This window comes from Ranitomeya imitator, chromosome 6, assembly GCF_032444005.1.
Source record: "Ranitomeya imitator isolate aRanImi1 chromosome 6, aRanImi1.pri, whole genome shotgun sequence".
NCBI lineage: Eukaryota > Metazoa > Chordata > Amphibia > Anura > Dendrobatidae > Ranitomeya > Ranitomeya imitator.
In genome coordinates, this window is record NC_091287.1 from 4,342,957 (window position 1) to 4,355,670 (window position 12,714).

A 12,714-nucleotide genomic window follows, 5' to 3' on the forward strand; every position below is an offset into this window, starting at 1 on the left:
TAGAGAGAGGAGGGTCTGGATAAGCCAGCCTTTCTGTGATGTCACAGCCTTAATGTTTTAAGTGTCTGGCAGGCTCTGAGGAGTCACTTTTTGCTGATTTCTCCTTCTGGACTGCTTTGTCCTATTGTCCTGGAAGAGCTGAGTACATCCCATGGACTGGGATGTATGGAAACTGCACTAGCCTGGATGCCTGCAATGCTTTTAATATGTGAGTGTTATCTTTTCTCATTTATTCCCTTTATGTTATAATTACCCTTGTACATATTTGCAATTGTCTCATGTATAACATCTTTATAAACTATTTTTAATAACGCACTGCCTAGTTATTTTGAATGGGATATACTATTATATATTAGTTCGTTCTCCTGCTCTAAACTGTACCCTAAGTCTCTTGAAGGGAAAATACGCTACTGTTACTGTTGTGTTGGGTTAGCTTCGGACCTGTTTAATCGAAGCTGGTGGCAGCGAAAGTGTGCTGACGGTTGGATTATGCTGAAGCAACTGCGGGTTTGATAATTATTGTTCCTGCCTGTGTGGGAGTAGTTATCGCGTCGCTGCAGCGTGCCCAATAGCCAGTACATAGCAGGCAGCCTTTCTGGCGACTAATTACCCAGGGTGCAGTACCTAATCTGACCTGAGAGTAAGGGGGGCGCCAGAGAGCTGCAAGTGTTAAGTGGAACTGTAAGCGGGATATACATAAATCCCTGCAGTTCGTGGTATATAGAAAAGCAGTGGGATACCTAGAATAAGCCCCTGCTGTAAACTAAGAGGTCAATAGCCTTGTGTGTGGTTTTTCATCACAGCGTGGAGAGGAGGGATAACTAAGATAAGCCCCCTGCACATGTGATAGCCGTCTGTTGGCCTAAAGTCACCCCAACCCGTGACGTAGGGGTGACGGTCACGGCGTGAATCCTGACCCATTGGTGACAGCGGTCAGGGGAATCGTGACAGTGACAGTGAGAGAAAAAAGACAGTGACTTAGAGCGAGAGCGAGCGAAAACAGCCAGCAATCTAGAGTGAAAGTGAGAGAAAGAAAACAGTAAGCGAGAGCAAGCGAAAACAGCCAGCAATCTAGAGTGAAAGTGAGAGAAAGAAGACAGTGACCGAGAGCGAGCGAAAACAGCCAGCAATCTAGAGTGACAGTGAGAGAAAAAAGACAGTGACTTAGAGCGAGAGCGAGCGAAAACAGCCAGCAATCTAGAGTGAAAGTGAGAGAAAGAAAACAGTAAGCGAGAGCAAGCGAAAACAGCCAGCAATCTAGAGTGAAAGTGAGAGAAAGAAGACAGTGACTTAGAGCGAGAGCGAGCGAAAACAGCCAGCAATCTAGAGTGACAGTGAGAGAAAGAAGACAGTGACCGAGAGCGAGCGAAAACAGCCAGCAATCTAGAGTGACAGTGAGAGAAAAAAGACAATGAGCGAGAGCGAGCGAAAACAGCCAGCAACCTAGAGTGACAGTGAGAGAAAAAAGACAGTGACCAAGAGCGAGCGAAAACAGCCAGCAATCTAGAGTGACAGTGAGAGAAAAAAGACAGTGAGCGAGAGCGAGCGAAAACAGCCAGCAATCTAAAATGAAAGTTAGAGAAAGAAGACAGTGACTTAGAGCGAATGAAAACAGCCAGCAATCTAGAGTGACAGTGAGAGAAAAAAGACAGTGAGCGAGAGCGAGCGAAAACAGCCAGCAATCTAGAGTGAAAGTGAGAGAAAGAAGACAGTGACTTAGAGCGAGAGCGAGCGAAAACAGCCAGCAATCTAGAGTGACAGTGAGAGAAAGAAGACAGTGACCGAGAGCGAGCGAAAACAGCCAGCAATCTAGAGTGACAGTGAGAGAAAAAAGACAGTGAGCGAGAGCGAGCGAAAACAGCCAGCAACCTAGAGTGACAGTGAGAGAAAAAAGACAGTGACCAAGAGCGAGCGAAAACAGCCAGCAGCAATCTAGAGTGACAGTGAGAGAAAAAAGACAGTGAGCGAGAGCGAGCGAAAACAGCCAGCAATCTAGAGTGAAAGTGAGAGAAAGAAGACAGTGACTTAGAGCGAATGAAAACAGCCAGCAATCTAGAGTGACAGTGAGAGAAAAAAGACAGTGAGCGAGAGCGAGCGAAAACAGCCAGCAATCTAGAGTGAAAGTGAGAGAAAGAAGACAGTGACTTAGAGCGAGAGCGAGCGAAAACAGCCAGCAATCTAGAGTGACAGTGAGAGAAAGAAGACAGTGACCGAGAGCGAGCGAACACAGCCAGCAATCTAGAGTGACAGTGAGAGATAAAAGACAGTGAGCGAGAGCGAGCGAAAACAGCCAGCAACCTAGAGTGACAGTGAGAGAAAAAAGACAGTGACCAAGAGCGAGCGAAAACAGCCAGCAATCTAGAGTGACAGTGAGAGAAAAAAGACAGTGAGCGAGAGCGAGCGAAAACAGCCAGCAATCTAGAGTGAAAGTGAGAGAAAGAAGACAGTGACTTAGAGCGAATGAAAACAGCCAGCAATCTAGAGTGAAAGTGAGAGAAAGAAGACAGTGATCGAGAGCGAGCGAAAACAGCCAGCAATCTAGAGTGACAGTGAGAGAAAGAAGACAGTGAGCGAGAGCGAGCGAAAACAGCCAGCAATCTAGAGTGACAGTGAGAGAAAAAAGACAGTGACTTAGAGCGAGAGCGAGCGAAAACAGCCAGCAATCTAGAGTGAAAGTGAGAGAAAGAAAACAGTAAGCGAGAGCAAGCGAAAACAGCCAGCAATCTAGAGTGAAAGTGAGAGAAAGAAGACAGTGACCGAGAGCGAGCGAAAACAGCCAGCAATCTAGAGTGACAGTGAGAGAAGGAAGACAGTGAGCGAGAGCGAGCGAATACAGCCAGCAACCTAGAGTGACAGTGAGAGAAAAAAGACAGTGACCAAGAGCGAGCGAAAACAGCCAGCAATCTAGAGTGACAGTGAGAGAAAAAAGACAGTGAGCGAGAGCGAGCGAAAACAGCCAGCAATCTAGAGTGAAAGTGAGAGAAAGAAGACAGTGACTTAGAGCGAATGAAAACAGCCAGCAATCTAGAGTGAAAGTGAGAGAAAGAAGACAGTGATCGAGAGCGAGCGAAAACAGCCAGCAATCTAGAGTGACAGTGAGAGAAAGAAGACAGTGAGCGAGAGCGAGCGAAAACAGCCAGCAATCTAGAGTGACAGTGAGAGAAAAAAGACAGTGACTTAGAGCGAGAGCGAGCGAAAACAGCCAGCAATCTAGAGTGAAAGTGAGAGAAAGAAAACAGTAAGCGAGAGCAAGCGAAAACAGCCAGCAATCTAGAGTGAAAGTGAGAGAAAGAAGACAGTGACTTAGAGCGAGAGCGAGCGAAAACAGCCAGCAATCTAGAGTGACAGTGAGAGAAAGAAGACAGTGACCGAGAGCGAGCGAAAACAGCCAGCAATCTAGAGTGACAGTGAGAGAAGGAAGACAGTGAGCGAGAGCGAGCGAATACAGCCAGCAACCTAGAGTGACAGTGAGAGAAAAAAGACAGTGACTTAGAGCGAGAGCGAGCGAAAACAGCTAGCAATCTAGAGTGAAAGTGAGAGAAAGAAAACAGTAAGCGAGAGCAAGCGAAAACAGCCAGCAATCTAGAGTGAAAGTGAGAGAAAGAAGACAGTGACTTAGAGCGAGAGCGAGCGAAAACAGCCAGCAATCTAGAGTGACAGTGAGAGAAAGAAGACAGTGACCGAGAGCGAGCGAAAACAGCCAGCAATCTAGAGTGACAGTGAGAGAAAAAAGACAGTGAGCGAGAGCGAGCGAAAACAGCCAGCAATCTAGAGTGAAAGTGATAGAAAGAAGACAGTGACTTAGAGCGAATGAAAACAGCCAGCAATCTAGAGTGAAAGTGAGAGAAAGAAGACAGTGATCGAGAGCGAGCGAAAACAGCCAGCAATCTAGAGTGACAGTGAGAGAAAGAAGACAGTGAGCGAGAGCGAGCGAAAACAGCCAGCAATCTAGAGTGACAGTGAGAGAAAGAAGACAGTGATCGAGAGCGAGCAAAAACAGCCAGCAATCTAGAGTGACAGTGAGAGAAAAAAGACAGTGAGCGAGAGCGAGCGAAAACAGCCAGCAATCTAGAGTGACAGTGAGAGAAAGAAGACAGTGACTTAGAGCGAGAGAAAACAGCCAGCAATCTAGAGTGACAGTGAGAGAAAGAAGACAGTGAGCGAGAGTGAGCGAAAACAGCCAGCAATCTAGAGTGACAGTGAGAGAAAGAAGACAGTGACCAAGAGCGAGCGAAAACAGCCAGCAATCTAGAGTGACAGTGAGAGAAAGAAGACAGTGAGCGAGAGCGAGCGAAAACAGCCAGCAATCTAGAGTGACAGTGAGAGAAAGAAGACAGTGAGCGAGAGCGAGCGAAAACAGCCAGCAATCTAGAGTGAAAGTGAGAGAAAAAAGAGAGTGACTTAGAGCGAGAGCGAGCGAAAACAGCCAGCAATCTAGAGTGAAAGTGAGAGAAAGAAAACAGTAAGCGAGAGCGAGCAAAAGCAGCCAGCAATCTAGAGTGAAAGTGAGAGAAAGAAGACAGTGACTTAGAGCGAGAGCGAGCGAAAACAGCCAGCAATCTAGAGTGAAAGTGAGAGAAAGAAGACAGTGAGCGAGAGCGAGCGAAAACAGCCAGCAATCTAGAGTGACAGTGAGAGAAAGAAGACAGTGAGCGAGAGCGAGCGAAAACAGCCAGCAATCTAGAGTGACAGTGAGAGAAAGAAGACAGTGACCAAGAGCGAGCGAAAACAGCCAGCAATCTAGAGTGACAGTGAGAGAAAGAAGACAGTGAGCGAGAGCGAGCGAAAACAGCCAGCAATCTAGAGTGACAGTGAGAGAAAGATGACAGTGAGCGAGAGCGAGCGAAAACAGCCAGCAATCTAGAGTGAAAGTGAGAGAAAAAAGAGAGTGACTTAGAGCGAGAGCGAGCGAAAACAGCCAGCAATCTAGAGTGAAAGTGAGAGAAAGAAAACAGTAAGCGAGAGCAAGCGAAAACAGCCAGCAATCTAGAGTGAAAGTGAGAGAAAGAAGACAGTGACTTAGAGCGAGAGCGAGCGAAAACAGCCAGCAATCTAGAGTGACAGTGAGAGAAAGAAGACAGTGACCGAGAGCGAGCGAAAACAGCCAGCAATCTAGAGTGACAGTGAGAGAAAGAAGACAGTGAGCGAGAGCGACAGAAAGCAGTGATCTAGAGTGCCAGAATAAAAGCAGACAGGAATCTAGAGTAAGAGTGAAAGGAAACAGACGGTGATCTAGAGCGACAGCTTGAAAGCAATAATAGGCAACAATCTGGAGCCTCAGGACCTGAGACAGCAGTCTAAAGTGACAACAAGCAAGAGAAAGGAGACAGCAATCCAAAGTGACAGCGACCAAGAGTGACATGAAGCAGGGGTTTAGAGTAACAGCAGCCAGAGACCTAGAGAGATCACAGCCAGGAATCTAGAGACCACAGGCAGAGATCTAGAGATACAGCAAACAGGAATCAAAAGCGATTGCAGACAGGGATTTTAAGCTACAGAAGAAAAAGACAGGGATTTAAACTGAGAGATGACACAGATCTGCCGTGAGAAAAGATCCTGTGACTGGAGGCTGTGATCCACGAGATCCTGTGACTGGAGGCTGTGATCCACGAGATAATGACTGACCGGCTGGAGAGCACAGAGTGGCCCCATGGCGTGTCATTACTCACCTGATGTGTGACTGGAGGGTCCCCATGGTGTTATCCGCGTCTTTTCCGTTGGTGGAGATGTACACCGGGACGCTTCCTCATCGGAGTCATCCATGCAGTCATATTTACCATCACACAATTTATCATGCCTGATACAGGATCCATCTCCACAGACCCAGAACCCCGGAGCACACGTCCCGAGACCTAAAACAACAGACTACTGCCATTATCAGGAATGATGACATCTCAATATGACCAACAAGACGAGACCATGGACATGCTCAGGATCAGGAGGTCCATCATCACCTACACATGGTGGACCTCACCACTGGGGGAGGCTGCGGGGTCACCTCTTACATCTTACAGTCTTCTCTGCTAGCTGGCTGAATTGGGGCAATTATACTGACACCCTGAGAGGTTCCCGACCTGCGTTACCTGTGCACACAGTCTCATCTGCTCCGTTGCTGCAGTCTTGGTGGCCATCACACACTTTCTCCTTGGACAGACACATCCCCTCTGGACACTGAAACTCCCAGGATGGACAGGAACATCCCCTCTCATCACTGAAATCACCGCAGTCATCGTGCCCATCACAACGATGAATGTAGGGAACACACTTAGACAGAGAGCAGTGGAAATGAGCGGAGCTGCAGCCGGAGGTGCAACCTGAAGAGAAGGAAGGAGACATGATATGCTAGTCAGCCGCTGACCAGTGCGTTCAACTGTGAGAGGGGAGGAAAGAGCTGCTCCATTCACACTGGGGACACAGAGCTCTCATACTGACAGACTGCACAGCACTACAAGTCCCAGTTTGCATGTGGCTTTCAGGGGTGTGGTTTACAGAACAAAAGGGACAGAACTATTACATTTTGTATTTAATCCAAACAATAGGCAGCGTTTATAACAAATATACAAAAGATTTTACAAAGGGGACAAAACAATACAGCGTAAACAGTTACAGGAAATAAAAGGGTATAAATAGGTAGTGACACTAATATACGTTAACTGAACTAGCTGCGAATAAGATAACAACCACAATGGTCAAAAGTGAAACACTGAAGGACAATATGTTCACTATAGTTCAAGTTACAAAGGAACCAATAAAACCATTAAAAGAAAAATCTTAATCCACAAAAATACAAAGTCCAAATGGAGTTCGGTAGGTTCGATCAATGACCACATTATATATACCAGGTAGAATACACAGTGTTCAGGGCGAAGTAGAGGCAACAAAGCTGCAGTATTTAGATCTACAGATACAACACGAACAACACGTCCATCTTGAACTGTCCTCCCATCTATTTTCCTGCTCCCTCTTTGACCGCTTACAATCTGGCTTCCAGTCACACCACTCCACTGAAACTGCCCTAACTAAGGTCACCAATGACCTCTTACCCGCCAAGAGCAAGCGACACCACTCTGTCCTCCTCCTCCTGGACCTGTCCTCTGCCTTTGACACAGTGGACCATTCCCTATTACTACTGACCCTCTCATCTCTTGGCCTCACAGACTTGGCCCTATCCTGGATCTCGTCATGCCTAACAGACCGGACATTCAGTGTCTCCCACTCACACACCACATCCTCACCTCGCCCCATATCTGACAGAGTCCCGCAAGGTTCAGTCTTAGGGCCCCCGCTCTTCTCCATTTACACTTTTGGCCTGGGACAACTCATAGAATCTCACGGCTTTCAGTATAATCTCTATGCTGATGACACACAGATCTACATCTCTGGACCAGATATCACCACCCTACTAACCAGAATCCCTCAATGTCTGTCCGCTATTTCATCCTTCTTCTCCGCTAGATTTCTGAAACTTAACATGGACAAAACAGAATTCATCATCTTTCCCCCATCTCACGCGACCCCCAATGAACCTATCCATTACAGTAAACGGCTGCCCACTCTCCCCAGTCCCACAAGCTCGCTGCCTCGGGGTAATCATTGACACTGATCTCTCCTTCAAACCACATATCCAAGCCCTTTCCACTTCCTGCCGCCTTCAACTCAAAAATATTTCACGGATCCGTACATTCCTAAACCAAGAATCTTCAAAAACCCTAGTCCATGCCCTCATCATCTCCCGCCTCGACTACTGCAACCTCCTGCTCTGTGGCCTCCCCTCGAACACTCTCGCACCCCTCCAATCTATTCTAAACTCTGCTGCCCGACTAATCCACCTGTCCCCCCACTATTCCGCAGCCTCTCCCCTCTGTCAATCCCTTCACTGGCTCCCCATTGCCCAGTGACTCCAGTATAAAACCCTAACAATGACATACAAAGCCATCCACAACCTGTCTCCTCCATACATCTGTGACCTCGTCTCCCGGTACTTACCTACACGCAACCTCCGATCCTCACACGATCTCCTTCTCTACTCCCCTCTTATCTCCTCTTCCCACAATCGCATACAAGATTTCTCTCGCGCATCGCCCCTACTCTGGAACCCTCTACCACAACACATCAGACCTACTATCGAAACCTTCAAAAAGAACCTGAAGACCCACCTCTTCCGACAAGCCTACAACCTGCAGTAACCACCGATCGACCAAACCGCTGCATGACCAGCTCTACCCTCACCTCCTGTATCCTCACCCATCCCTTGTAGATTGTGAGCCTTCGCGGGCAGGGTCCTCTCTCCTCCTGTATCCTCACCCATCCCTTGTAGATTGTGAGCCCTCGCGGGCAGGGTCCTCTATCCTCCTGTATCCTCACCCATCCCTTGTAGATTGTGAGCCTTCGCGGGCAGGGTCCTCTCTCCTCCTGTATCCTCACCCATCCCTTGTAGATTGTGAGCCCTCGCGGGCAGGGTCCTCTCTCCTCCTGTATCCTCACCCATCCTGTTGTGAATTCCGCTCTTGGGCTCCCTCCGGTGGTTGTAAGTGGCACTTTTGTGAGTTCTGCTCTTGGGCTCCCTCTTGTGGTTTCTAGTGGTATGGCTGCTCCTTGGAGTTAGCTGTCATCAGCTGCCTCCACTTATCTTCTCTTCTGCTCGGCTATTTAGGTCTGGCTCTGTCTTCAGCCAGTGCCACTTGTAAATGGTTTCTGGTTGGATTCACATCTCTTTGGAGTTCCCGGTTATCCTGACCAGTTCAGCTAAGCTAAGTTTTTGCTTGCTCTTTTCTGTCCATAGATTGTGGATTTATCCATTCTGTGCTTTCTATGTTTGTCCAGCTTATCAGTGTGAATTTATTCTGTCTTGCTGGAAGCTCTGGGAGGCAGATTTGCCCTCCACACCTTTAGTCAGGTGTGGAGTTTTTTTTGTAAACTCTGCATGGATTTTTGTAGTGTTTTATACTGACCGCACAGTATTCCATCCTGTCCTATCTATTTAGCTAGACTGGCCTCCTGTGCTCATCCTGGTTTCATTCTGTGTATGTCTTTTTCCTCTCCACTCACAGTCATTATTTGTGGGGGGCTAATCTATCTTTTGGGGATTTTCTCTGAGGCAAGATAGTTTTCCTGCTTCTTTCTTTAGGGGTAGTTAGCTCTTAGGCTGTGACGAGATGCCTAGGGAGAGTTAGGAGCATTCCACGGCTACTTCTAGTGTTGTGTTGAGCTTAGGGACTGCGGTCAGTACAGTTACCACGTCCTTCAGAGCTCGTTCCATGTTGCTCCTAGACCATCGTATCATAACACCATCCCTTGTAGATTGTGAGCCCTCGCGGGCAGGGTCCTCTCTCCTCCTGTATCCTCACCCATCCCTTGTAGACTGTGAGCCCTCGCGGGCAGGGTCCTCTCTCCTCCTGTATTCTCACCCATCCCTTGTAGATTGTGAGCCCTCGCGGGCAGGGTCCTCTCTCCTCCTGTATCCTCACCCATCCCTTGTAGATTGTGAGCCCTCGCGGGCAGGGTCCTCTCTCCTCCTGTACCAGTTATGACTTGTATTGTTCAAGATTATTGTACTTGTTTTATTATGTATACCCCTCCTCACATGTAACGCGCCATGGAATAAATAATAATTATAATAATACTAATGGCAGGATCATTACATTCTAGACTAGATACATTAGACTTCACATCGCTTTACACTGCCATTCAACATGGTGAAGCCGATGCGCACTTTCTGACTAAATCCCACCAGTTTCCAACAGATCAAGTTAATTTTACTATGAATTGTATGTATTTTATTTTACACATTTTTTTTTTAATATGAGGCATACTACTACACCCAGCAGTGGGGTACAGCTACGGGGACCAGGTTCGGCTCAGTTATGCCAATCTCCACATGTGGAGATGGGAGGACACAGCCATCCAGCCAGGTGGGGCGCTGTGCGTGAACTTGGTCCTCTGGCAACATTTCATTGACGACATAATATTCATATGGTTAAGGGGCCGAGACTCTTTACCTGAATTTTTAATAGATATTGATAAAAATGAATTTTATTTAAACTTCTACCATGACACAAGATATCGGGATCTGTAATCAGTCATGAATGTGAGTTGTTACAGATACAGGACCCACCTGATTCATCAGAGTCATCGGCAAATCCGCAGTCCAGATCCCCATCACAGACATGAAAGAGGGGAATGCAGCGGCCATTGGAGCATCGGAACTCGCTGTCAGCGCAGACGGGAGCTGGGCAGCCCCATTCATCAGAGTGATCTACACAGTCCGCTCTGCCATCACAGCGGTGGGCCAGTGGGATGCACTGTCCGTTAGTGCAGCGGTGCTCTTGAGGAGCACAAGTCAATGAGCAGATCTCATCAGATCCATCTCCACAATCGTCTTCGTTGTCACAGACCCAGGCAGCAGGGACACAGCGGTCACTCAACTGGCAGGCAAATTCATCCAGTCCACATCGGGAAGCAGCAGAGCACAGCTCATCCGAACAATGCCACAGGCCAGACTGACAGGTACTGCAAGAAAAAGGGTGGAATCAGATGAGAGTCCCAGAGGTCAGATATGGGGATGAGACATCAGGAACGTACAGCCCCAGAGGTCATCTATCAGTAATGAGGCATGAGATACCAGGAATGCAGAACTCTGGAGGTCAGATAGGAAGAATCACATGATACATACCAGTTGCGACACCCTTGTTCCACAATGGCACCAATTGGAAATGCTAAACTCTCCCAGTAACATGGACATTCAGAGGGGTCGATGCAACCACCGTCTACCATGGAGAGAAAACGCCATTAAAATGAAGATGAGATAAATCGGGGTCATCTTGCCTCCCAGTCCAGTCACATACATAGTATACATGGGATGCCCCCACCTGTAGCTTACGCCAGTATTACATACAAGCAGGATTATACTCAAGTCTTGATGGCGGCGTACAGTCCACTCACCATGCAGGATCTTCCCCGGAGGACAGAAGCAACCCTCAAAGCAAGATAGATGTGCACAGTGCAGCGCAGGGTCCAGACCCAGGTTCCTACAGGTCTGAGGGCAGGCGGTACCACAGGCCTCATACACCAGGCCATTATCACACTGCATGGCTGCGGGCGAGAAGATGGGTTATAGGGTCACTAGACTGGCACTGCTGCAATGGAACCCACAAAGGTGGTTCTGACCAGAGCCCTGCATTCGCTTGGTCTCCTTACGGGAAGTCGCAGCCTGAACTCTGATCCAGTCCAGATACTTACTGGCATAGTGCTAAACCCTACAGCTAATCAGTAAGGTTTCAATAACTCTTTCCTGTGAGGCCATATCCAGAATATTCGACAGGAAGGCCCAGACTCGCAATCATCTCAGGATGGAGCTCCCATGATCACAGGTCAGGTCAGATTGGAGACTCCGATCTCCTGATCACTGGTCTGACCTTCTGCGCTTCACTCAAGTTTTCGGGTGACGTCTGCAGAGTGATGTGGCGAGGGCAGCATAGGAGGGCAGTGCCCTGGGGGACACTTACGACATAAGCTCTGCGACCTCCATCTGATGTAGATCCCGCGTTGGTTACACTCCTCCACGTACGTAGCGATGGCTGTACACAGACATTCACAGTCTCCACCAGAGTCGCATCTGGGGTAAGAGGAGGACATGATGAGAGTCAGCACCGGAGAGAAGAATGTTTATCAGACATCCATAGCACTCCACCATCACCTACCCGCAGGCATCATACACACACCAGTCATAGTACTGCTGGCAGGGCACCTCCTGGTGGCACAGAGAAAACAGCGGCTGCATGAGGATGGAGCAGCTCTTCCTGGCCCACGTCACCCTGTGACTGTTCTCCTGGTAGATTAAGGAATATACTCAGATGCTCAGGCAGATATTTTTTTATATAACCCCAGGATACCTGAGAAGCAGACCCCATACCATGCACGGGTGCTCAAAGTCATCGCTGTGGACCTCAGGACACAGAAGGCTCATCCTCCAGCTGTTTCCAAACAGATCTGCCGTGGGCTCCATGATCCCCTGACGACTTGTGAAATCATTCTCAGTGTCACCATCAAAGTTCCCACACAGTCCACTGACGCGACCACGGAAACCAGGATCCAGCTTGATGTAGACCCGGGTACCTAAGGAGGCAGGGGAATGGCAGTGAACCAGTGTGCAGTGAAGTGCACCCTGACCTGACAAATGCAGAAGAGGGATGAAGCCCTACTTGCGATGGCTTGTGTCCATCATGTCTGTACATAATATAGTCATTCAGATTGATATATAGTGAAGTGCTGTAGCTGTATAGTCATTCAGAGTGATATATAAGGAGGTGCTGCAGCTGTATAAGCACTCACTGTGATATATAAGGAGGTGCTGCAGCCGCACCGCAGCACTTCCCTGTATATCTCAGTAACTGATTATACAGCCGCAGCACTTCCCTGTATATCTCAGTAACTGATTATACAGCCGCAGCACTTCCCTGTATATCTCAGTAACTGATTATACAGCCGCAGCACTTCCCTGTATATCTCACTAACTGATTATACAGCCGCAGCACTTCCCTGTATATCTCACTAACTGATTATACAGCCGCAACACTTCCCTGTATATCTCAGTAACTGATTATACAGCCGCAGCACTTCCCTGTATATCTCACTAACTGATTATACAGACGCAGCACTTCCCTGTATATCTCACTAACTGATTATACAGCCGCAGCACTTCCCTGTATATCTCAC

General features: G+C 48.1%; 1 protein-coding gene across 1 annotated transcript in view; it reads right to left on the reverse strand.

Annotated features, from left to right (window-relative positions):
• The window catches only part of LOC138642333 (SCO-spondin-like), a 410,056-nt gene that overhangs the window by 308,974 nt on the left and 88,368 nt on the right, over positions 1-12,714 (reverse strand). Inside the window, exons 22-29 of the mRNA XM_069730432.1 lie at positions 11,912-12,114; positions 11,700-11,827; positions 11,505-11,614; positions 10,942-11,091; positions 10,673-10,766; positions 10,115-10,509; positions 6,084-6,314; positions 5,670-5,852 (exon numbers count right to left, since the gene is read on the reverse strand). Of these exons, the coding sequence (XP_069586533.1) occupies positions 5,670-5,852; positions 6,084-6,314; positions 10,115-10,509; positions 10,673-10,766; positions 10,942-11,091; positions 11,505-11,614; positions 11,700-11,827; positions 11,912-12,114 (1,494 nt within the window). The remainder of the gene's footprint in view (positions 1-5,669; positions 5,853-6,083; positions 6,315-10,114; positions 10,510-10,672; positions 10,767-10,941; positions 11,092-11,504; positions 11,615-11,699; positions 11,828-11,911; positions 12,115-12,714) is intronic.